Source organism: Melozone crissalis, unplaced genomic scaffold, assembly GCF_028551555.1.
Source record: "Melozone crissalis strain CALT ecotype California unplaced genomic scaffold, PUWL_Pcris_2 ptg000008l_1, whole genome shotgun sequence".
Lineage (NCBI taxonomy): Eukaryota > Metazoa > Chordata > Aves > Passeriformes > Passerellidae > Melozone > Melozone crissalis.
The window spans coordinates 14963954-14989552 of NW_026535786.1; the positions used below are offsets into that span (position 1 = coordinate 14963954).

A 25599-nucleotide genomic window follows, 5' to 3' on the forward strand; every position below is an offset into this window, starting at 1 on the left:
GGTTTATCTTTAGCACTGACAGGAGCTAAAGACATTCTTGGAAAAGCATGGCTCTTCACTGTCTAATAACCTTGTTTCTCTGCATGCCTGGACCTCTCAAGCTTCCTCTGTGAAAGACCTAGGGGTCTCTCAGGTCTTTTCTAATACAGAATTCAGAGCAGCAGGAAGCATGGAGACAACACATTCCACTGCAATATAAAGCAGACATACAACAGTATCATTGTGCACGACCTAGATGAAGCTATCAGTGACTTAAAAATAATATAAAGAGAAACTGAATATAGATAAATTCTAGGCAGGTATGCTCTTACTGAAAGTAACTGGAGGTAAACTGACAATCTTGTTATTTGCACAAATACTGACAGAACTCCTGGGAATTGCTGAGAAAACAGCACTCAGCCTTTTCCTCCATCAGAACATAAACCACTCCATGTGCCAGTGAGTGATTTCACATTGTGGGCACAGCCACTGCCTGTACTGCAGGAAGACCCTTGGTTGACCTTATCAGTTCCTGGAGCACAGGCCTTGGTATCAAAGCCAAATCTCAGCATTATTACTTTCATCACCTCCTTGACAGGCAGCTCCTTGCTCTCAGAACTCACTGCCCACCCAGGCTGGGAGGCAATGGCCACAGGCCTCTGCTAAGTGCTACAGGTCCCCTTGGGATCAGTGCCTCACATTCCCCACTGCCTGTGCTCTCTGCACAGCTTCTCTGCTCTCTCCTCACCACTGCAAACTGCAAAAGCACCATTTCCCTTCAGCCAGCACACACAACTGCAGCCACCACACATGATCATTAAATGTGGAGGGCACACAGAGTTTGTACACTCAGTGGTGAGCACAGAAATTCTGTGCTGGCACTGCTGGTTTGGTACTCCACAAGGAAGCAATTTCTACTCAGTGAGCTGCTTCATCAGCAACTGTTGCTTGACTTAGTACTAAGTCAAGTACTGCTTCTCTAGTGCTAAGTAACATCTGCATGGTTGCTCAGGTAAAAGGAGTTTCACAGCTTTTTAACTTTGGAGGCAGGAAAAAGGGAAAATGAGATGCTGAACATTTCTTGAGTGTTTGCACTTGGCAGATTAAACATCAGTAACCCTAGATTAAAAGCTTCAGTGATGCTAAACATCATACTTCAACGTAGCTGAGAGCTCTCCTAACTTTTGTCCTCTTACTTTTCTCCAAAAGTAAAATCAGGACACAGAACTCGAAATAAAAAAATTAAAAAGTAAATTAACACCTAACCTCCCTGCCTTCCCCCCAGAATAATCCCAGATTAGACTAGCAAAACAGAGTCTCATCAGGTGCAGGTGTTCTTCCTTTTTTTCCCTGGCACAGAAGCAGAAAGTAGACAATGACACCCAAGAAAGGCTCTCATTTCATATGCATGAGACAGATACACACTTCCACTGAGATTTATACATGAATAAGAATCTTGTTTACTCCCAACCACAGACAAGACCGTAATTAATTTCTTTTAACTTTCGTGAGACTGCCTTGCACCAGGAAACAAGGTTGTGCAGTACAATGCACCAGGCTAGAGAATATTAAACAGCAACAACTCACTTCTTGCATGACCAACTAAAATCAACTCTACATATGCCCTCTCTGCAAACTATCTGGAAGTCTTACAGTTTACTGGCGAGACCAGGTTATACTGAAAAGCCATCAGCTTCCTGTCAGGACCCAGGACATCCCTCTGGCTGTCCTGAGCAGCCAAGACCCCTGCCAGGGGGCTCAGAGACCCTGGCACAGAGCCCAAAAATGCCTGTGGTTTTGATTATGACCCATGGAGCAAGTAACCAACCTTAGATGAAGATCTGCAAGTCATGACAAATTAAGTAGAATGATAGTGAATTTATCACAAGGTGAAAAAGTAGATTTTGGGGTTTTTAGAATGGGGATTCAGGGGGGCAAGATGGCGGGATCTGGGTGTGTCCTGCCTTTCTCCTTCTTGGCCTCCATCTTCTGCTGTGATGTTGGCACTTTTGGATTGGTTTAGAGTAGAAGCTCACTGTCTAACATAGGTGATAGGTACTGGAAAGTTATTGTAAATATTGTACACGTAGTATTTAGTATAAAGACATAACACTGCCCTGGGGGAGGCAGAGTGCCTCGGACTGTCTTGCTGAGCAGATCTTGGCAGGACAGGAGAAAGAATTTTATAGATAAGATAAAATAAACAACCTTGAGACCAAGAAATGAAAAGCCCTGACTGTTTCTTCAAGCGCCAAGCTGGGAAAAGAGACTTTCCAACTTTTTTTAGGGTCACTCTGACCAGCTAGAAGCCCCAACAGCTTCCAGCAAGGACAGATTGCCTTATTCACCCTTCAGTGTGACTTCAATAAGACTTCCATTTCTCTACTACTTGACACTCAAAAGCATTTCACCAAGATTCCTCTTCATCTGTATAAACCTGCATACACTCCTTTAGTATTTTGCTCAAACATTTACCACCTGCAGAAACAGAGTGCCCTCTAGCTCTGGCTAAACTCAAACAGAATTTTCCCAAGGCTCTGTCTCCTTAAAGTCCAGCACTCAGAACCACAGCTAGAGCACTCCGTTAGCCTACCCTTACCTGTCCTGGGGTCAAACAGCTGGTTGGCCTCCAGGTCAGTGAAAGTGCTGAAGCAGATGGGGCATTTAAACGAGGCGCGGTTGGTGGAGTCCCTCTCGTCGGTCTCGATGCGGCGGCGCATGTGGTCCAGCTTGTACTTGACCACGTTGACCAGCAGGCGGTAGTTGATGAAGTAATAGTTATGGCGCGTGGTCTTGCCGTCGGGCGCCGTCTCCACCCTCATCCTGCACTTGATGAACTTGTCACCCTTGAGGGTGTTGAGGACGGCCCTGAGCTGCTTCCTGTCGAACTTGAGGAGCTCCAGCATGTCCTCCTCCTTCACACAGGGGTTCCTGATGAGGATGTCCAGAGCCAAGGCATGCTCGATGCCGTAGAAGCCACGCACCACGTATTTGGCAAGGCGCTTGAGAGCTGCTGGCACCTCAGTGAGGACGTCGGGGTCAGTCATAGCAAGTCCAGATCGTGAGCTTCATGTATACTGCAAGGAAAAACAGGCAGATGGATTCTTAGCTATCTTCTAACTTCCAAAGTTCTTATTTATCTTACTTAGAGATAAAAAAAGGCGAGGTGTGTCGCTGAACAACACGAAAGAACACAAGCACACCACCGCTCTCAAGGTGAAGGAAAAAAGGGAAGTTTTATTCTCTGACTCCAATATTTATAGTTTTACAAAAGTGACAGCGGATTGGAAGGTGACAGTGACACCTCTGCAATGACACAGGTCAAACCAACAGTCCATCAACTCTCTCCTCCTCCATAAAGGAATGAAAAACAATGAGTTATTTACAGAAAGTGTGTGAGAAAGTTCACTACAAGAATGTCAACATCAGAAGGCTTAGAAAATCTTAAAAAACCAGAGTGACAGAGGTGTTTTCCATTTCTCTTTCCTACTGTCTCCTTAGGCGTCAATAATGCTACAGAAGAAGGAAATGATACCTCTCATTCAAAGCAAAACTTTTTTAAAAGCACACAAGAAATTAGTACCAAAACATACAGCAGATTTCATTGATATTGAGTACCAGCCAACACAGCTTGAGTAAGAAAGCTGTCCTCCGGAAGGCAGCTTTGGGATAGCTGAGACCTGCAAATTGGGAAAAGCAGAAAATGGCTACAGCAAGAAATGTCCTAAGACAGCCAGCCCAAGAGTGGAGTCTGGGGGCCTCAGCTGACATCACTCTGTCCCACTGTAAGCAGCCCTGTCAGGTTTAACACCTCAGCCACCCCTGGGCAGAGACGCACCATGAGCACAGCTTGCAGCACAGGCTGGTAGCACTCAAGCAAAAGCTCCCAGCTGCACCATGAGAACGGATCCTTGCTCATGAACACACCTCAGCCAGCGACCTGCATATCCACCAGAACCAAGAGAGCTTCCCCTGGGAGTTCTCTGCTTTTAACCCCTGGGTTCTCAGAGGTGTATCCATGTCCTCAGTGGCCACACCAGGTGCCAATATTCAAATCTGAGCACCTACTGGTTTGACCACCAAACTCCCAAAAACTCACTTCCTTTTCAAACCAGGACACTGCAGCATGAAAACCATTAGCACTCCCAAGTGCTACACCACAAACTGCTTCAGCCTTGTTCTTATATGAGCAAAGAGGTCCTTACAGAGGACTGAACCTTCATTTAAAGTCCCACATTCAGGCCTCAAAAGCCCATGAATAACATAGCATAATAAATGAAGCAAAAGTCAAGACATAGCAAATATGAAGTGATGATGTGTTTAAAAAAGAAGAAAGTATTCCATGAAGTATCCTTTGAGTTACTTACCACCACTTACCAGGCTGCCTGTGACAAGACAATAATTTCTAAGTACTCTATTTTCACGTTACTTTTCTTCACAATAACATCAAATGGCAGAAATGGTCATGCCTAGGACATACATGGCAACATACATAAAATCATATGCAAGGAATTCCTCACATTGTCACCCCTGCCAGATTTAGCTCACAAACACCAGTGATTGAAGGGAAGAAGAAAGTATTAGAGATGCTTTTGAAATAGCCATTCAGAAGGTTGCACTTCCAGCTAACATCAAATGAGACTCTGAATTATCTTTTTCAGTAGGAGTTTTCTATGCTAGCTTAGGACATGAGCAACCATTTCTTACACAAAAGGTTCCCTCCACTGAAAAAAACCCCTCTTACCCTAATCTCTGGTTTTTTCATCATTGCTATGCAATTTTTGTCTGTGAACTAATATATTAAATTGTAAAACTCTGCCAATCCTAATTTTCACTTCCATTAGATGTTTCACACACTGTATATGCATCGCCCCAGTATTCAAGCCTATCAAATAAAGCAAAAAGTGACAGCAGAAGAAAGGATCTGGATGAGTATCCTATTTTTTTCACCACTATCATAAAACCACTGATAGGCCTCTTCACACACACCATCACACAACTTTTGTCCACTCCCCACACTAAGACATCCCTCTGAGATCACCAGTTCTGTAAGCAAGCAGCTGCTGACTCACTCCATCAGCTAAGACTTCTCAAAGATCTGTGATTATTTATCACAGTAGTCTTCTTGGATTTTTTTTTCTTATGATAAACAATGTCCTCTCAAAAAAGTGTAGCATTAGCCACTGAAGCTTTACTCCTTTTCCACCCCTACCCTCTGCTGTCACTGAGGAGGGATGTTCCTCTCAAGGGTTGTGGCCAGTACCACTGCAAAGCAATTAGGCTGTGGAATGTGAAGCTTCACAGTAATTAAATTAAGATCATCCTGTCTTTTCTGCCTGTTGGGTAAGAAAAACATCACCTTCGTGGTTTTCTTTTAGAACACTTCCCTGCTTGAGCTTTTCTTCCCCTCTAACTTAGAGCCAAATGGTATTTGCAGTGCTCAAATTGAAATTAACTGAATGACATTTGTTGACTGCTGGTGTGCAGGCTGAGAATAGCTCCCAGCAAACAATGCCTGGATGTCCAGCTACAGCTTCCCTTTAAGGAAATTCAATTAAAACACATCTATCACACCACAAACTACCCATGAAACAAGTTCTTCCAGAGTCAGCCAGGTTTCTCTGGCATGCCAGAGACACAGTGATTCATCTCACACAAAGGAGAGCTTTAGAGAGCTTTGCATTGAAGGTAAAAGTGTTAGCAATAAATGATGCCCCACCAAGAGTTAGCCATGCACTATTTGGGAATCTCCAAGTCAGACCAAATCTGAATACTGTCACAGGATATTGTCTCTGAAGATCAACATCATTCTGTTGGTATATTTTCAGTCTTTCAGTCACCTAAAGATAAATCTTGGTTTTGACTGTATCTGTCAGCAACATACTGACACTATGAAACAATGCCAATGCAGAAGCTGGAGGGAAGCCTCGATTTATTCTAATTGATTAAATCTTACTCAGAGTTAAAGCACAGTAAAGAATAAATGTAAAGATCAATTTTAAATAAAACCTGGCACCCCAAGAGAGTTAAAAAGTCAAATTTTTTAAAGTCAAAAGATTGTTAAATGCTGATCTGAAGAGAAGACAGCTTTCTCTCCTCAATAATCCACTTTCCCTACAACTTCCTTGCAGAAAACTTGGTGATACAACTTGCAAGGGCACAGTGACCTTCAGATATCAGTTGAAATAAAACAAAAAAGGAGAAAAGTGATTTAAATAAGCACATCTCACTCTGGTCACCTCATCTGAGAGCTGATGGAAGGCACTTTCTCTGCATTGGTAAGACAGCTGCAGATTTCCACAGATACTTCCAAAACAGGTTTAAAGTACAGTTTCCTGAATAATGCACTCAAACAGCTTAAACAGAGACCTACAGGGGACCAATAAATAAAACCAACTCTAAGAGTTTCCAGCAACATTCAGAGATTTAATAATATTTCTTAGTGTCAATCACTAGAAAATATTCTTTTTCATCTAGTGGGAGTAGGAGTTTTAACAGTTTCTTCTATTCTGCTGGAGATTTTGAGTGATGTCCAAGTGTTCTGTGTTCTCAGGTAACAGAGGACATCTTGACTGTGATACTGTTTCCTTCCAGGTGGAGATATATGGAAATACAGGCATTCTGAAAACACCAGAAACTATTCTTTCCTGTTATCCTCCACTTCAAAAGTGGATTAACACACTTTAAGTTCTAAATCCTGCAGAAAACAGTCTTTGGGTGAAACAAACAACTGACTAGTGCCATTTCTGAGGGAATAAAAAGCCAAAAGCAAGTGCATTCCACTGCCAGATCTCACCAGGCCAAGTGATGCCTGGCCCATGAAGAATCCAAGGCTTTTAATCCCTAAACTGCAAATTCTTACCATCGTTCACCAGGCCAAAAGGACACTGGTGCAGCTCACAAAATTCAAACCCAGGGGACTTTACCATTGCATCCTTTAGCAATGATTTCACCTTCTGCTGAAGCAGTAAGTCAAACCTGCATTAATTACATGTGCAAAGAAATATGGTAACACCTTTAACAAGGTTTTAATGGGCGTGCATCTGTTTCATAATAATGTCTGAACTGACCTGAATCATTTATGAACATCAAGGAACATTTTGAGGCAAAAAAAATTCAATGGCCAGGATACTCAACTATGCCAGTAAGCACCTCCAGCATCAATGATAAGGCACACTGGACAGCATCATATTCAGAAACAGCCAAAAGAAGAATTTCCAAATTTAAACATGGACTTTATTAAAAGAGACAGTTGGCTGGGAATTGTTCTGGGTAATCACATTAATACAATTCAGTATTCTGGGTGCAGGAGGAAAGCAGACCTGGCTGTGTTAACACAGTAGGACAGCAAACCTAAACACACATCTGTTGGGTTTTTAAAATTGCTGTAATTGAAAGAATTAATATTGATGTGTCTATAAAAGGCAACACTGGAAAAAGACACTTACACAACACAATCAGATTTGCTGGGTGAAGAAAATAAGGATACCTTCTGCAAGACTGTACCTAAGGTTTAGTAACATGTGTGAGGCCTTCAGCATAACCAGAGATGCCAGAAAGGGTGTCAGGGGGAGAGCAGGTGACTGCAAAAAACCCTTTGGTATGATGGGATCAGAGACCACACAGAATGCAGAAATTAAACTGAGCAAACATCTCCACTTTCAGGTCCTTCCTGATGCAACATCAAAACAACTGAACCCTTCTTTTCCGCATACAACAATTTCAAGAGTTTCCAATTCCAATGAACTCTAACAGGAATTGTGCTAATGAAGTTAGATCTGTGTTTCTTCCTGCTTTTCCTGACTCAAACTGAGACAAAAAGTGCTAGAAGGGTGGTAACCTAGAAGCCACAATGTAGATGAAAACAGTACTAGAAAATATGAAAACCTACATCAGCCAGTGAATTAATATGAATTTTTATCCAGTACTGCAAATGTAGATCTTCCTGTTTCAACTCGCAACTTTTGAGACTTACATTAGTTTTATCCAGCAAATTCAATGGTCTCACCATTAACATATTTGACAGAGGATCTTTAGAAGCAGAATCTTAATAAGGAAGCAGACTGCTTCAGACTCACAAGGATGTACAAAGCTTTTGAAACACCCCAGATCTCTTTTGGAGGAAAACTTGGAGTTGTAGGTTTGGCTGTAGGCTATCAGACACACTGTTAACTCTTGCACAGGTCCTTCCTATTTTCCCCCACATTTATTTAATTAGTGCTCTTTCCCACTAAATCATTGAAACCAGCTTAGAAAATGCTTCTTCAAGCTTCTGACACAAGATACTTAAGAAAGGGGAGGAAACGTTATTTACTTACACCACTGACATAGTTTCTTCAGGTAAAATGAAAATCAGGATATAATAAGAGAATCCCCTCTGCTGTGAATGTGGCAGGTACAACAGCCTTCCTGGAGCCAGAGCATGCCACACCCTGCTCCAGCTGTCACTTGCAAACACCAGATCCCAGTTTTGTAGTCTCTCACTCTAAGCACATTTAAAATTCTGCTTTTCAGCAGATGATGAGGTTTAGCTAAGAGAAGCAATCCTGAATCTTCCTGAGAACAGGAAGGGAAGACATAAGTTTCAGAACTGCAGTGGGAAAACATGTTATCAATATTTTCAATGTCTGTACAATGTAACCTCAGATACTATTCATCCTTTCCAGAAAAGGACACAGAATCTTCCACTTTCAAGTCCTGTTTTCACTTGCTTTTCTCTGTAGTGAGCCCAGAACTGCCTTTATCCCACATCAGTTGCAAAATAAAATCTTCTGACATTTTATCAAGAGCTTACTGAGTTTCATTCCCTGGAGAGTTCATGAACAGTGCTGCTCAGCTTTTCTCCTGCACTACATCTGGATGGGAAATAAGTGTATTTTCATTGTGAGACCTGCCTTGAAGTATAAGGGCAGAAAAGAACAATCTGCTTTCACTGAAATCCCTTCTTGGTGGCTTTCCATAAACTGAAACCAGGAGGCCAAAGGGTTTTCTTCACTCAGGATGAGGAGCTGTGCTGCAGCTGCACACAGAAAGCCTGAGGGGCCTGGCTGAAATGAGGGTGCTTTCCTCTCATTTCACAAATAAAAACACACAGAGCCAGATGTAATAGGGCCACGAGGTTTGACCACACCAGGCAGAAACTGAACAATTCAGGCTCAGGATGTCATTCTCAATCACTTTTGTAATCTTAATCCAGCATAAACAATAGCAAGGTGTCAGGAAATTAAAGGACCACCTGTGTGCATGCACACAAATGGATGAAATTTCCTGTTGCAGCTGACGTCAAATTACACCTCCCTCCCCTAGGGAAGTCCTTCTTTTCCTTCCTTGCCTTTTGCCACAAGCCCCACACCCTTCTGTCTTAATTCTGGCAGTCCACTACTCATGTAGCAACAAGAATCAAGTGACAAAAAGTGAAAAACTAACTTGCCAAAAGAAAAAAGTGGGATGGGACATTTCAGAGAGGTCAAAGGGGAAAAGTTCAAGAATTGAATGATTTAAGTTACCAGACTAGAGCCAAAACAAAACAGAGAAAAGAATGCATGGCTAAGGATGTAGATGAGTGGGGAGCTTCCCCCACATGGTGGCAAATTAACCTAACTGTAATGTGAACAATTTTAATTATGGATACCAGAACCTCTTACAATTTACACTGATTTGAACCTACCAGGAGAATATGTGTTATTTTGGAGATGTGCAAGCATCAGCCCTCACAGAATGTAGTTGTAAGGTTTTGGGGGCTTCTTTAAAGGGAAGAAAGTAAGATCATTTCTCTCACATATCAAGCCTAGGAAGTCATGATTACACCAAAGCACAGTGAACTCAACCCCAGCATTCCTTTCTATGTTTCTGACAGGAAAAAAGCAATAATTGCTTTTCATGTTATGGATTCAATAAGACCTGGAACACCACACTTTTCATCATGATAGATGATGTGAGCAACATTGCCTTTTGGAAACTCCAGAAAGACAATGAAAAGTTATGGAAGTATTGGGTCCAGTACAGTTCTAGTGCATGAGAGTGCAAATAAGTGGGTACATACCGTGGATATAAGCAATAAAGAAAGAAACTAAGTAACAAGACAGCAGATTAGCTTTAATTAACACAGTTTCTCGTTCACAAGAATCCCCTAAAGCATCCTGTGAGCAAGTGAGCTGCATGTCACAGGAAGTGGAAGGCAGGAATGCAGTTCCCATCAAGCCTCACTCCTGCCTGAAAGCATGTGCTCCTTCCCAGGCACATGGCGCTGCCCTCACAACACCATCCTGCACAACAAACTGATGGCTTAAAGGTAGAAAAATATTTTCTTTTCCCCTTTTTTCTATGTTTTTCAACAGTGCAGTGAGCTGGCGGTGAACGCTGACGAGTAACAGAACCAGCACGTAAGAGAGGACGCCGCTGCGCTGGAAAAGATGAAAGAAAAAACTCCACCTTTTGTGGATGAAAAACATTAAGCTACCTAGACTTCAAGAAAATGCACCTTAGCTGAACCCCCTTTCCAGACTGCTGATCCTCCTTGTTCGTTGTGAGCCGCCTGGAATGGCACAGGCCTACAGCCGGACCCATTTCACAGCAGCTCGGAGCCACTATGTTGCTGTTCTCGGGAACCAGCCCGCTCCTGAGGCCAGAGAGAATGAAATAATAATAACGTAATAATGCAACAAAAGAGAAAAAATGTATATAAAAAACCCCACCGAGCAAACGTCACCTTGCTGGCCTGGAACACGGAATGGTTCCACAGCCGGCTCAGAGGAATGAGCCCAGCAGGACCGAGCCGGCTCTGGCAGTGAGCTCCCGCTCAGAATCACACACAGCACAGGAGCTCCAGCGCAGTCAGCGGGAGAGTCCCTGCACAGCTTCCCGCTCCCTGCCCATTTCATGTGTTGAGATTTAAACATCGAACTGTGTAGGGCAAGAGGAGGCCAGGAGAACCTCTTTTAAAAAAAAAAATCAAATAAAACAAAGAAGCCTCAACAAACACCGCAGGAGGAACGGCAAACGGTGGGAAGAGCCAAGGCGAGGAAGGGGCCCAGACGGGCACAAGGTGCGGGGAGCGGGGGCTCCGCGGGCCGGGCCGGGGGCTCCGCGGGCCGCAGGCACCCCGCGCTCCCGGGGCCGGCACTGACCTGGCGCCGCTTCCACCTCTCCCGGCTCCGGGCGGCGCTTCCAGCGGCTCCGCCACCGCGTCACCGCCGCGCGCCTCTGCCGGCACCGCCCGCGCCTGCGCCGCGCCGCCCCTCCCTGCCGAGCGACACGGAAACGAGCCAATCGCCTGCCCGTACGGAACGGCGCCTTCCCGCCCCCGCCGGGGCTAAGCCAATCAGGAGTGATAACGCGCTGGCCGTCCGAGCAGACAGCCAATGGGTTGAGAGGAGCAGCAAGAACGCGCGCCGCGATTGGCGGGCGCGCCGGTGGCCGGGCGTTGTTGCTAAGCGGGGTAAAGATGGCGGCTCTGGACAGGGTCAAGGTGCTGGTGCTGGGCGACTCCGGTGAGTCCGTGGTGTCCCCAGGCCGTGCGTCCTGGGGCCGCTCCTGGCGATCTGCTCCTCGCCTCCCTCCCCGTTACCGCTGAGGGGCCGGGAGCGCCCGCCCTCGCTCCGTGCTGCTCCCGGCCTCGCCCCCTGTAAGCCTGGCACCGCCCCCAGGAGCTGTTCTCTCTCTGTGCGCTGCAGGTGTCGGGAAATCGTCCCTCGTTCACCTCTTGTGCCACAACCAGGTGCTGGGAAACCCGTCCTGGACTGTGGGCTGCTCCGTGGATGTGCGAGTAGGTGACATGCAGGCCTCTTGGTGGCCCTGAGGCTGACGTGTAAGGGAAGGGCCTTGACCTTTTATTTCAATGACTTACCGCCCCAGACAGAGCTGTACTTTGGTCATGCCTTTTGCTGAGGGCTTCATCTGATGCAGGTAGCATCAAACGTGAGCCAAGCACTTGTGTAAGCAAGTTTTGACCTTCCAGGGTTGCCACTGTCAGACAAGACATTTGTCACCCGTAGCTCTGCTCCCTGCTGCAGTGGCCACTGGCGTGTTACAAGTCACAGGGTGGCCAGCTCATTGAGAAACAGGCAAGGAACAGCCAAAATGTCAGCCAAACACAGTGGGGAAAAACTGTTCACTCATTTAGCTTGTGGGAACACAGGAAAGCTCTGGATGATGCTCATGTGTTTGAAAAACAAATTAAATTTTAGGGCCTGGCATGCTTCAGTGCTCTTAGACCTGAGTAAAGAAATTGACAGGAGAAATTTATTGGTGAGAGCTGGACACCAGGAATGCAGAATTCATAAACCACAAAGACATGTTAGAAAGCAGAGCTGAAGAAGAAACTAACAAAGACAATTAATAAGACCTGGGGAAAAGATAATAAAAGAGGCTGAAAAAGTGGGCTACATAGCATGAGAAGTGAGAAATCAATAACCAATAGAAGATTGAATACTAATTAATGAAGAGAACTCACTCAGTGAGCCAGTGAGCGCTAATTCCTTTGTTTGCCAAAATGTATAAACAACTGTAAGTTTTGGTGACTGATGTACACATTTGGTGAAGTGCTACTGATGCATCTCACTGCCCAATGAAGTAGTGGTGATTTTCTAACCTGCTCTTTGGAGACAGTTGTGACCATGGGGTTGCTGCTGCTCCTGACTGCTTGCTGCAGGACCTGCTCTGGGAGGAATGAGGATGCTCCTCCAGCAGTTCTTTGGCCCAGCCTCCAGCCCTCATGGGACATTGATAAATTATTTTTTCCTTCATCACTCTTTGCTGCATTCTCCTTGAAATGCGTTGCCCTAGGTTAGAAATGTATTTCCAAAATCTGAGGAGAGGAACATGGCAGTCCTGTTTGATTATGGGCAAAACTACTCAGCAGATCTGGGGGCAGAAGTTGTTGATTAATTCAGTTGAGATGTCAGAGTTTGGTAGGAAAAAGATGTGGTTAGTTGGAATCCAGGTCTGTCACCTGTGTTAATATTCTTGCAGTGCTGCTGTGTGGGTTTTAACAACTGTAAGAAGTCAAGACCTTAATTTTTCCATTTGCTTTGGCAAAACACTGTGTCTGAGCACATCATGAGATGTTGGATTTGTTAACACTGAGATGCAAAGGGTGCTCCCTGTTCACTCACCAGGCTCCCTCTCACATGACATGGTGATCTCCATCTCTGTGGTGTCCAGTGGCTGCTGCTTGACTCATTCCATCTCTCTTCCATTTGAGAGGTTAGAAACAGTGTCAGCATGAGAATTTCCAAATTTCTATCCAAGTACAATAATCCTTCCAGCTGTGCCATGTGGATTAACTCCTGTGGTAGTGTGCTGTGGTTATGTGTGATGTGAATTTTTCATCAGATCCATGACTACAAAGAAGGAACCCCAGAAGAGAAGACCTATTACATTGAGCTGTGGGATGTTGGAGGTTCTGTGGGCAGTGCCACCAGTGTGAAAAGCACACGAGCTGTGTTCTATAATTTGCTGAATGGTAAGTCTGCTTGGTGTAAGTGTGGTTTTAATACTGTTTCTGCAAGGAGCTGTCCCTTGATGCTGGGGCAGAGTTCCAGGCAGCCTGCCTGAGGACTACATTGTTCTCCTTTCTGATTTATACAGGAAAAATGATATTATTTGTAGGCAGAATTTTATGGATTCAGCTGTGAACAGCAGATATTTCAGGCAAACCTGTGCAGATGAGCTCTATCAGCCTTTCCCTTCAGCCTTGTGCTGCTGGCACAGCAGGGAGGCTTTGAAGGTGCAGTGAAGGTATATCAGACCTTCACCTTTCTGGGTCTGATATACTGCAGATATATGATTTATATTTTTAAAGATTTTTTTTGTTTGTTTGTTTATATTTTCTTGTCTGTTCGGTTGTAAAACTTACAGCAGAAAAATGATTCTTTCAGTTTTTATGAACTTTGATCGTTACATCCTACCCTGGCAAATCTGAACTGTGTCCCATAAAATTGCCATATGCTGATAACCATCTTGCCTCTGCTCATTTAGCTTACCAACTTATTTTTAAGAGTTGAATCTTGCAGCTTGCTGCATATGTAGGAAGTAGTATTTTGTGCCTTCTGTTGAGATATTGTCTTAAAAGCCTAGTAGTTCTTCTGTGTCTCTAACAAGAGTAAATAGGAGATTATAAACATAACAGTGCAGTATTTCAGTTGTTACTTTTTGTCATACCAGGAGAGTTCACTAAAAACAGAGGTGTATCAGAGTAAGAACTGCTTCTGAAAATCTGGCTCAAGTTTTCTGTTTGATTCTCTTTGCTTATTCCCTCTCATTTGAAGACTTTTCAGTAACATGTTAAGCCACACAATAAACATTTTTGGCCTGTGACTAACTAGTTATTTCTTCCTCTTTTCTCAGGGGGAAAACTGTGTTAGATACCTCTTGCTTATATTGTTAACCAGATTTCTGTGTATGAGAATTGAGTTGAGTTGTGCCCTCAAAGCAAGCCTCTTTGGTATATGAAAAAAAATTGATTTCTTTTTGATACCAAATCTACAGTGTGCCAAGGAGTGTGGGTCAGACTTGGAAATACCTTAGAAGAGCCCATTAGGAAATGAAGTCTTGGACTTGTGCATCTGAGTTATAATTGATGACATTAAAATAGAGTTATTTATCTCCGCTGCCCAAAAGATACTAATTAGACAGCTTGCATATGAGGAGTGTTGACTTTGGTAGTTAACCTTGGGTCTTGTTTCTTTCATTAGATTAATTTCTCCATTAGAGCTTGTCTCACAAATTGCCTCTGCTTGACCTGATTTAAGAAGAGAAGATGAATGCATTCCTTCTGCCTGACTGCTTGTGCTTTCTGGGCCTGCAGTGGTCTGAAAGCCAGTCAGTGTTTGGTTGTGGCAGCAGCTGAGCAGGCTGCTGACCAGGCTGGTACACTTTGGTTTTGGATTATCCACAGATCTTCCTCTTGGCTGGCTCTCCACTTGGTGTGGGGACTGTGGTAGCTGAGGACAGTGACTGGGCAGGGAGGCTTGGGCTTGCACACCTTGTTGTGGGAGGAGCATTTCTTTGAATAGTCATTGGTCCTGCCTGCTCTTTTTGGATGTTGACAGCCTTTTCCTGCTAAGTGTGCAGGTTTTAGGTGAAGCACATTAGGAAATCAAAGACATAACTGAGGGAGAGAGTGTAGAGGTGGGGAGTGTTTCTCACAGGCTGTGCAGCACTGCCTCTGGATCTGTTGCTGTAGGCTAAGTTTTGTTGTATCAGGCATTTTCTCTCTACGCTGGGGGTGGGCACGCAGCAGAGTTGCCTTTTTATAGTGTTACTGAGATAAATGCCTTGAAATAGGGCTACAGCTGTGATATGCTGGGAACTCTCGTGGGAGAGCCTGTGCACAGTCATGTGGGGCAGTGGAAAATGTTTGTGGAAATGTGGTTTGTTCATAGCAGTGGGTGGCACCTCTGGAAGTTATGGTGAAAGACTAAATTAGTGAGTTTTTTCTACCTGTAGGCTGTGAAGTGTTTTGAGAATGAATCCTAATGCAGATAAGGGATATCATTCCATTTTGTCCTTGAATTGACGGTAGTTTGAAGTCTGGAGGAAGTGGGAACATTCCACATATTGCAGAAGGTGTGAATAAATAGAAGAAATTGCTAGCAGGAGTTGGTAATTGAGTTAGGAACTGTGGTTATCAGAAGTGGGTGTCTGTTAATAGCACAGCTAGGAAGCTTGACTCTGTCTCAGAATTTACATTTTGAAGGCTCATGTTAATGAAAAATGCTAGAAACTTAATCTTAAGTACAATAAGTCTTATTTATTCATGCTTTTACCCGCCATTTAGTGGACTATGAAATTTTGTTGGTGTCTGTTTTCCCTTTGGATACCTCCCCAAATATATAGCATTAATTCTTGAAAATGCAGGAAAGCTATAGTTCTCTCTGAACTCCTTTAAAACAAAGAAGAATACTTCAGACTTTATAGATGTTGGGATAAAAGATAATTATGTTTACCAGAGAAAGGCTGAATTTTCTGCTGCAGTAATATAGAATTTCAGTGTCATGAGAAGTAGACAGAATCAGTGAATGCCTGCAAGCCTTTTGCAGATTAAAGGCTGAGATGGTTGTTTGTTTCCTGCTTTCATGTGATTTTTCTCCTAGCTCTTAGCCAATTCTTGATAAGCAGCTTTAAAAAACCTGTTGCATCCTGATATTTTCAACCTTACTTATTCACTGTAACTGAACTGCTTATACATCCCTTCATTCTCAGATATCTGGGAACCTGTGGGTGTCATTTTGGTAAGATAAGGAGGAGAATATGTATCTTTAAATGGCATCTTGCTGTCTTGTCTTTCCCTGCAGGGATAATTTTAGTGCATGACTTGACCAACAAGAAATCATCCCAGAATTTGTATCGCTGGTCTTTGGAAGCACTCAACAGAGATGTTGCTCCAACAGGAGTTCTTGTGACAAATGGGTGAGTGAAAAACAAACATGCAGAGCTCAGACCTGGTAATTCCAAGCAGTTGTAGAAGTTTTTGTTCCTCTCTAAGGGTGCTTGGTCTCCACAGGAAAGTACATGTGGTTAGACTTGGAAGAAAGAAAGAAATGGGGAATATCAAAGAAAGTTGTCTGTTGATTATTCTTGTTCTTTCATACTGCCAGACAATATCAGGCAGTTCTGACAGCAGATTCCCAAACTGGGTGGCAGAGACCTTGCTTTAAGGGAAAACATGTTTATGCATCCTTTATTTGTCTGAGCCCTCTGTGAGTGGGTCCAGTCCCAGTTACAAGATTTCTCTGTCTGCACTGAGAGATGCCATTGTAGAGGAAATGTCATGGGATAATGTGTCTGGGCAAACAGGACCATGCACCAAGACTGAGGAAGTTCATTTTTGGTTTGGGTGATGGGGGAGTGATTTTAGGAGCATGGCTAAAAGAGCTTAAAAACTCTGCTTAAACAGCATGTTCATAATTAGCTGTCCAACACCTTGTCAAGGATTTCCTCCTGCACCTCTTTGCTCCTGTCATCCATCTAGTCAAGGAGGTTTTAAAATCATTGCTAAACCTCACACGTAAGCAGGAAGGCAATAATGAGGAGTGGCTTTTTGTGGGAAAAATATCAATTGTTTATCTGTCTGTTCTGGTACACAGAACAGTCCTGTAGAAATGTAGGAAATGGGAAAGAGGATTTGCATTGTATAAACTGCAAAATTCTCCAGTGTCTCCACAGACAGGTTCTTCACAATTGTTTTCATTTTCAGAAGCTTAACTCCTGTCAAGGACAGATGTTCAGCCACCAGCAATTCCTGCTGAAGTTATTGCTGTTGGTATTTGCTAGAAACCTTGGTTTAGCTAAAAAATTATAGACAAGTGATTATTCTAGCTAAGGAGAGTGATTGAAGCTTGGATTCCTTTGTAGTGACTTAGGTGCAGATGCTCTTCCTTAATGTAAAGATATTGCATATTTTAACTTAGATTAAATGATTATTAATAGATAAATTGCTGGTTTTTGAGAGGCACAGGGGAGGTTATATTGTGCTTGTGCCCACTTACATGGCCATTGCCTCCTTCAGGATTGTCTTTGTTTCCCTCAGCAGTGACTATGACCGTGAGCAGTTTGGTGATAACCAGATCCCACTGCTGGTGATAGGAACCAAACTGGATCAGATCCCAGAAACTAAGAGGAATGAAGTTTTGACCAGAACAGCATTCTTGGCTGAGGATTTCAATGCTGAAGAGATAAATTTGGTTTGTATCCTTGTCATCTTTGTTGTTTTTCTTTTGTATAGGAGTGAGTCCAATTTTTAGTAAGTAAAGATGTAACAAAAATTTGGCTTCTGGAGATTTTTCCAGTAGTGCCAGTCATTCACATTTCTGTTAGCTCTGCCCTTGCTTGTTGAAACAGATATCTTTGTTCACTATTAGGAGATGTAAGGGGTATTAGGTAAGGTCCCTTAAGCTTTGAATTGTTGGCTGGGAGTTAAATTTTCTTTTTCTTGTTCATAGCTCTGACATAGACTGTCTTTGAATGAAACATGAAGATGACTTTTTATAGATCTGTGGGTATAAAAATACACATGTGCTGTGTCAATGCTTGTATACACACTCCCAATCTCAGGTGTAATCTGTACAAATCCCTGCCTGACTGCACAGCTGGTGGTGGAAGGAATATGTGGAGCATATGAGGGGTTGCTTAGAATTGTGCAGTTGGTCTTTTCTCTGAAGTGACTGTGGAGCAGAAATCAGCAGATCCATTGTTTTCCCTTGCTGATGGTGTGTGTCAGGGAAAGGGTATGTTCCATTTTCTTGTGTTTGGCTTCCTTGCACTGATTTCCTTGGTTTGTTGTTGTCTTTTTGGGTGTTCTAGGACTGCACCAATCCTCGTTATCTGGCTGCAGGTTCATCCAATGCTGTCAAACTAAGCAGGTTTTTTGATAAGGTAAGTCAATGAAATGATGTTTTATTGTCCTGTGCATCAAATGTTGGGATTTGAGCATGAACAACAGTTTAAGCTGCTCCTTTCACATTCCACTCTCTGAGTTGGTTCAAGCCAGGTGTGGGAGGGCCAAAGATTGATCTGCTTTTGGAACCCTACAGGAGATAGCTGATCTGCTTGAAGATTTAGTTCCTGATCTGCATAGAGCAGTGAAAAAGAACTCACAAATGTGCAAAGACACTCTGTTTATGCTTTTGAAGTTGTCTGGCAGGTCTGAGGGGTTGCAGCATTCTGAGCTAGTAATGTGGGGGGATACAAGACTGGTTAGCTCTGTTGATCCTAGTTAAAGCAACCTTTAGGAATCAAGAAATTAATTAAGAATATTATTCTCCCTTCCTGAAAAAGAGACCATGAGGCAAATGTACTACTGTGCAAATGAGAGAAGGAATGCTCTGTTTTAAGCATCCTCTGGGCAAAGATAGCATAGTGGGGCTACTGTGCAGTGGTAGGAACCAGTATCCCTGCAGAGGGAATGGGAGTAACTGAGTCTGAAGCAGGAGGCACACAAACCATCACCTCCATTACCCAGGAGGGCTGTGTGGAAGTTGAGGATGATTAGACAGCTTAGACAGCTGTCTAGGAATGGCTGTGGGTGGCCACTGCTGTGTGTGCTGGAGCACTGCACTAAAGCTGTAGGTCAGACCCTGTCCCTTAGCCCTGAGTTCAGTGCTCATGTGTGAAGTGTTGGTTGCAATCTGAGGTTCTGTATGTGCTGTGCAAGCTGAGCTCATTCTCTGTTGTTCCCAGGTCATAGAGAAGAGATACGTCTTGAGAGATGGCAATCAGGTTTGTCACTTTTCCTCCTCTTTTGTTTCATTTCTCCCTGTGTAATGTGAACTGCTGACATAGTCCTCTTGAAAACACAACTTCATGCAAGCTAAGTGGCAATCTGTGCTGGTAATTTCATTCTTGTGTCTGTGGGAGCACAACTGTTAAGGCTAGACAGAAGAATGGCTGACTTTTGTCAGCTGAAGTATTTGTCTGTAAAGTGATTGGCAGTGAAATACTTAAGTATGCTAACATACTACAAGTTGGAAGAGTGAGGTAAAATGGGGAAATATGATTTCTTTCAGCTCTGTCAGCTTTGGTTGCAGATTAAGGCCATAGATGCTATCCTGAAGGTCAATGAAAGGGTTTTTCTGTACAGCTGGAATGAGATTTTATGTTTAATGTGGGTAGTTTCCAGAGACTCAGTGGAGCCACAAGGAAAGTGGCAGTATGATGTCAGCTTGTAATTCATTCCTAAAGGACTGAATTCACTGTTTTCAGCTAGATGGGGAAGTACCAGCAAAATGACTTCTGGTTTGGGCAGGCCACTACAGCTTTTGTGCCCCCCACCTCCCCATGTGCAGTCTGCCATGCAGGGAGTAGTGAAGTTGCATTTACCTTATGTAAAGGTGTTGCAGATTACCATGAAAAGCATCTCTGGAGAACAGTCACACCTGTACATTGTTAGAGGTAGCTGTGCTGAAAGCCCCTGGGGTGTGGGGGGGAAATACTCACAGGTTACAAAATGTTTCCTCTGAGTGCTGCTGTAGTGCCTTTTGAAAATAAATTTGCTTTTGCCTCTTTTAGTTCTGCATGATGCCTTTTATCTTCCCCTCTCCTCCCCACATTCTAGTGAAAGGAAGTTTCTCTTTCATGGGAATAATATCTTAATGCAGAAACCTGCCTGTGTGCTGGTTGTCTTTGATGCATGATGTAAGATTTTTATTTTTATCATTTGATCCTATTTAGTGGCTAGCCAGGGATTAACTATACATTCCTTTTGGCTGTGTGCCACAGACTGCAGCCTGCTGATGACTGTCTACTTCCCTGACAGCAGCTCAAAAGCTCAAAACAAATCTTAAATAGCAAGCAATCATGTTTAAAGAGGCAAAATCCAAATTGGAAATGGAGAGTTCAATGCAACCTCTTAATGTTACCCTTTGAAGTTATCTACTTAATGTGACTCTTACCAATGTGTTTGTGGGTTCTCTACAATAGGTTCCTGCAATTATTCGTGTTTTGAGGTATTTCTGTTATAAACTTCTTCAAGATGAAAAGAATGATAAGTTTCAAATTGTTCATAGCTATGACTTCAATCAGATATGTGATAAATAAATAATTGTTCCTCTTAATTAGTGACTTTGATGTAAAAAATGCTAAAGCAGATAACTTTTTACCCATGATGTTCAGGTACTTTTTAGTTATAATGATTGCAATTTTCCTCTTTAAATTCCTGAAGCAGTTTTCATGAGTTGAACCTTTGTACAAAATCTGCCTGATTTTATTCTTAGAGATGATTGCTTTTCAGAGGTGAATAAACCAGTACCTTAGTGAATACCTTGCATATTTGAGTTTTTGGCCTGAAAACCCCAAGTAAATTTAATCTGTGGAGTTTTTAGTGGACTTTTATTTTGGGGAAGCTTTTCAGCTCTCTGCTTACCAGTGAAGTGTGTAACCTGAGCAATCTGCTGCAAATTGTAGATTATATTTTTGTCCCCACCATCCATAGATGCCCATGTTCTCTGGCATGATTTGTAGGGCTTGGTTGACTCCCTCCATTTTAATAGACTGTATTTCCTATCAATGTGTGGAATTGTTTTGGGAGGGTGTTTTTACAAGGGTCTGCTGTTCCTGCTTGTTTGTAGTGAGTAAGGTAAAAGTTACTCTGGCCTGTGTTCAAATAGTTTTATGATGCCAATAGGGCAGATATGCAGTATTAGAAAGCAGCACATCACTCTTTTTTGGGGATTCACAGGTGCATTGGATTGAAAATCTGTCTGAAATGCTGTTAAGGCCAGAGAAGCTTCTGATGGTTTCAAGTAGATTTTCTTTGTAAACATCCATTGTCACTGTGTAAGCAGTGTCTGCAGATGGGCTGCAAAAGCAGGAGTGCTAATCCTTTGTATTGTTGCAGCCATTTCTGTCCCAATGATTTTCTTTAAGCTTTCAGTCATTGATAAAACTGTACTTTTCAGCTACCACTGAAGTGCTGCTGCCTGGGTTTGAAGGCATAAAGCCTCAACAGCTCTTTGATAGGACTTGGTTTATACTGTTTTATAGTTTTAAAAATGAATGGAGGAGAAATTATTGTATGCACTTGAATCTGCTTTGAAATCTCTTTGAAATCTGTCATTAACTGTGTTAGGATTGAGGCTTTCAGTTTCCCTTGCCAAAATTCTTAAGGAGCCCCAGAGAGCAGATGAGCCATAGTGGAGCTGTGCAGTGTTTAATTAGAGCTGCTCCTCGAGCAGTCAGCTGAAGCACTGTGGCCCTGATTCTGGAGATGGCAGAGGTGGGAGATGCTGCAGTTGGCTTGGTAACAGTGTGGGCTAGAGGGAGCTCTGCTGATTGTGACATGACAACTTGTCTTTCCTGCCTCTAGATTCCTGGCTTCTCTGAAAGGAAGAGGTTTGGAGGAGGAACACTGAAGAGCCTTCATTATGACTGAGCACTGGAGAAGTGGAAGACAACTTCTCTGAGTTCCTGAAGACATTCCTGTTCCCACTGGATGCTCAAAGACAGTAATGCTTCTGTCAAGCACAGTAAAATGATATTACAGCTGGCTAGCCTGCTGAAGCTTCTGTTGTTGGAAAAGACTTGGAAAGGTTTTGGAAAACCTTTTGGAGAGAGGTTTTTCAAAAACCTAATCAGGAGCCTAGAGTATTGCTTAGGATTGCAGACCATCTGCATCTATGGGAACATCTGGGGAAACTGTGCAATAAGTTGAATGCCTCTCACTGCTGTGGGAAACTTCATCATACACAGCACATATATGTGACACCCTTATCTCCATTTGGAAAACTTATGGACAGTCTTTGCAATGATTTGCATTCATTTTACCTCTAAAGGAAAGATGACATTGAGTGGGCCTCTCATGAAGTGAGCAAAACATAATGATGGGTAAGGAGTGGTCTGGAAAATAATGGAATGCCTTCATTAAATGAATGGAGTGTTGTTTCACCTAGAGCACACTGTTCATCCCTGTCCAAAAGGGATAAAAGCAATAGGCAAGATATGAAAAAAAATTTGAAGCCTTAAAAAGAAAATCATTAGTAGAAAACAACTGGTGTTAGTTCTGCTGCTTAAATTAAAATTGTTTACTTTGGAGAGGGCAAAGTAAATCAGGTTCTCCTGTTTATCTTTTCATAATTGATTGTGTCTTGTTTTTTATATTAAATTAAAAGGCAATTCATTGAAAACTGATGGAAAAAGTATGTTTTTATACAGTGCTTATTTGGAACAAGTGTGACATGCTCCTACTGAGCTTGAGGACTTAGTGGATTCAGAAAACATGGAATGTACGAACATCCTCTGAATTAGAATGGATAGAAATTTAGAAGGGATATAAAGCTGTGTAAAAACTGAGCATGACTGGGAGGAGAGTTCTGTGAAATAGATGTTTCCTTTACATAGTTAGCACTAAAGATAAAGGAGACTTGATCTGGTCTGATCTCCTGCACAGGGTCTTGTTTTCTTAAAGAGCCCAAGCTTTGCACGGTTTCTCACTTTGCTAGAATTCCATGGAGTGGTAAAAGCCTGATTTATAGCTGTTCCTTCTTTCCACACCTTCATCACAGTCACCTCTAATGGTTAAGCCTCTGGCAAAGGCCAACTAAGAGCTGGAGTTAGATATAAATAGAGATTAATAATAAATGGGGATAGAAGAAAGTAAAATGCCAGTGTGAAATTGACAGGGAGCAGAGTTCTGCAGTTTCTGGATTACCTCTGCCTGCAGCTTTTCTGGCAGCTGCTTGGAAATAAATGGAAGCCTGCCTATTGCCACTAATCAGGCACAAAAGTGACAGCTGGGGACACCAGTCAAACTTATTAAAAAGATGGATGCTTTGCTTTTCCTTAGGCCATTTCCAGAAAGGTTTGGGAGTAGTTGTAAACATGAATGCAATAAGTTTTTAGGTGCTTGTGTGAAATAGGTTGTTAATTTACAACCAGAAGAAACAAGGTACCAAAATATTCATAATAAAGAGCACATGTGTGAGCTGTGCAGCTCGTGACAGCCCCAGTGTCTGTCTCTGATCCTTTGACAATGAAAGCTGGAATTGTTTTCCTAAGGTCAGGTGCAGTCTTAGGGAACCAGGTCTGGGCTCCCTCAGGTTCCTAAGGAGCTGCAGAGCAGACCAAGCAAACTGTGGTGCTGTTCCCTCCTTCACCTTTAGTGCCAAACCCCTGGCTGCAGCTCACCTGTCTGTGTGTTCTAAAATAGGCCTCTAGCCCAGAGTAAGAATCTTGTTTGTTTAGATCTCAGCAGGTAACCAGAATTAGGTATAATTTTTCCTTCTTAGGACAAGGTGATGAGTAATGGAGTTGTGCATGTGGATGATGTTACATTTATTTGTGCAGGGAGCTCCAGCTTCTTGCCAGAACCAGGAGTATGTGAGCAGCTGGAGTTAGTTACGTTGCTTTTCCACCTTTCCTGTTTCAGCTGTCCAAAAATGTTTCACTTGCAAGCTTAGGGATGTGACACTGGACAACTTACTTTTCTATGTCACACTTGTTTTATGTGTTTTACCTTCCTTTTCTCTGCACACACACACACCTCTTCCATGCCCTGTCGCCCTTCTGTCTGTCTTGCCTCTGTCTGCCTATACCTCATTCCCTGTTCCCACAAATTCTATCCCTCTTTCTCCTCCCATTTGCCCCATTTGTCTGACCCCTCTGTATGACAAGAAGTCACAAAGACTCCTCTTTGTGTTTCCTGCTCAGCTCTCTGGTTTCCCCTTTTTTCCCATTTTCCTCTCTGTTCCTTTGTGCCGTGCATTGTCTCTTTTGGTGTACCACTGAAATTCTGTTTCTCTGCTTTCCTTCATCTCTGGTCCTGTCTGTCCCTGGTTTGTATTAGGTGCACACACATTTCACATCAGAACATTGTTACCCACTCCCTTTAGATTCAAGCTACTCAATGTCTCTGTGTTATTTCCCAGGCAGAAATGTGTGCCCAGCTGCTGTGTTCCAGCGGTGTCAGTGAAGGTGGCTGGTGCAGGTACATGTGAGATGTGTTGGACCTCCCATGCAGGTGAAATGTAGAGCAAATAAACCGTGAGCCTTCCCTGTTCCCAAGGGGCTTGGCAGAGCTTTCTGGTTGATCTGTGACCACTTTGATGACTGGGGGGATCATCAGAATGAATATGAGTATGTCCTTAGCGTGGAAAATTTAGCAAGGATGCCACTGGCTTTTTAAGCATGTGAAACCTATCCAGTAATGGCATTTTGGGTGCAACCTTAATACAAATTTTCATTATTGATTATATTTGCAGAGGCAGCTGCAATATGCTCTGTTTGTCACAAATGAAGGATGAACTGCTGAGTTGTAGCCTGCAGTCAGTATCAGTCAGCTGTGGTGAAGTCAGGGTCTGGGTTCTCATTTCTCAGTGGATAACAAGGTGACAGTTTTCACTGATTGAAAACCTGCTTCTGCTTTTCTGCAAAGGGAGCTTAATCCTTCTATTTCTTTTGTTAGTCAGTTCCTCTTGTTAGAAGTCATGTTTCTGTCTCACTATCCTTACAAGGATGCTGGTTACTTTGATTCCTTTGTAGGGCTGAGCAAGTGTGTGGCTTAGTGCACTAGTTTGCTTCGACAGAAAGCCATTATCATTATTGATGAACCTGTCACTGGCTGGCAAGTTACCAGGAAGTGTGCAGAGGTAAAGCTTTCCTTAGGGTGTGCTTTGCTGCAGCACTCTGTGTTAAGGTCCTCTGACACACAGGGATTTTATGAAAAAAAAAATTAGTTTTCAGGTGGAAAAGGGGAAGAAAAATAAAAGCAGTTGCAATCTTTAATTTCAAGTAACAATGTCAAAGCTCTCCCACCTAGTGAGGGCCTGTGACATGTAGCCAAAAGTATTATTCTTAGTATTTATTATCCACTTTGTGCTACTGTTTTTATTCTGATGTCTGATCAGTAAGTGTGGAAAATATATTTCTTTATAGTACATGAGGACACAAAGGAGAAATTAGGAAGCATCTCTGTCACTAGCAGTGGCCATGTGAGCAGCATAAGAGATTTCCAGTTGTGCAGGCAAAGCTGCAATGAACAGCAATACTGAGGTCCTGACTCTAAATGGATCTTGAAATGAGATGCAGCTCCCTAACAGTGGGAGTGATGATGTCTGAAACAGTTACTGGAAAAAAAGGCAGATTTGTCAATGTTTAGAGTTTTTCAGAGTGGCATTAGTTGCTTTGGGA

General features: G+C 43.0%; 2 protein-coding genes across 3 annotated transcripts in view; one reads left to right on the forward strand and one right to left on the reverse strand.

Moving 5' to 3' along the window:
• The window catches only part of GTF2E1 (general transcription factor IIE subunit 1), a 49500-nt gene extending 38312 nt beyond the window's left edge, over nt 1–11188 (reverse strand). The window contains exons 1-2 of the mRNA XM_054270062.1: nt 11106–11188; nt 2579–3056 (exon numbers count right to left, since the gene is read on the reverse strand). Of these exons, the coding sequence (XP_054126037.1) occupies nt 2579–3026 (448 nt within the window). The 5' untranslated portion in view covers nt 3027–3056; nt 11106–11188. The remainder of the gene's footprint in view (nt 1–2578; nt 3057–11105) is intronic.
• Nucleotides 11189–11402: 214 nt separating this feature from the next.
• On the forward strand, nt 11403–22004 carry RABL3 (RAB, member of RAS oncogene family like 3). Of its 2 annotated transcripts, none has more exons than XM_054270042.1 (8): nt 11403–11468; nt 11652–11743; nt 13312–13441; nt 16275–16389; nt 17489–17663; nt 18283–18354; nt 19159–19197; nt 21782–22004. In XM_054270042.1, the coding sequence occupies exons 1-8, from the start codon at nt 11423–11425 to the stop codon at nt 21845–21847; spliced, it is 735 nt and encodes a 244-aa protein (XP_054126017.1). In that variant the 5' UTR covers nt 11403–11422; the 3' UTR covers nt 21848–22004. The 2 variants fall into 2 exon arrangements, with proteins under 2 accessions (XP_054126017.1, XP_054126018.1); XM_054270043.1 differs by having other exon boundaries at nt 17510–17663.
• The last annotated feature ends 3595 nt before the right edge of the window (nt 22005–25599 follow it).

What these genes read in the sequence shown, in the direction of transcription:
- RABL3 (XM_054270042.1), top strand. Translation starts at nt 11,423, where the DNA reads ATGGCGGCTCTGGACAGGGTCAAGGTGCTGGTGCTGGGCGACTCCG. An exon ending in GCTGCTCCGTGGATGTGCGA is followed by an intron (nt 11,744 to 13,311) that starts GTAGGTGACATG and finishes ATTTTTCATCAG; the next exon opens with ATCCATGACTACAAAGAAGG. An exon ending in GTTCTATAATTTGCTGAATG is followed by an intron (nt 13,442 to 16,274) that starts GTAAGTCTGCTT and finishes CTTTCCCTGCAG; the next exon opens with GGATAATTTTAGTGCATGAC.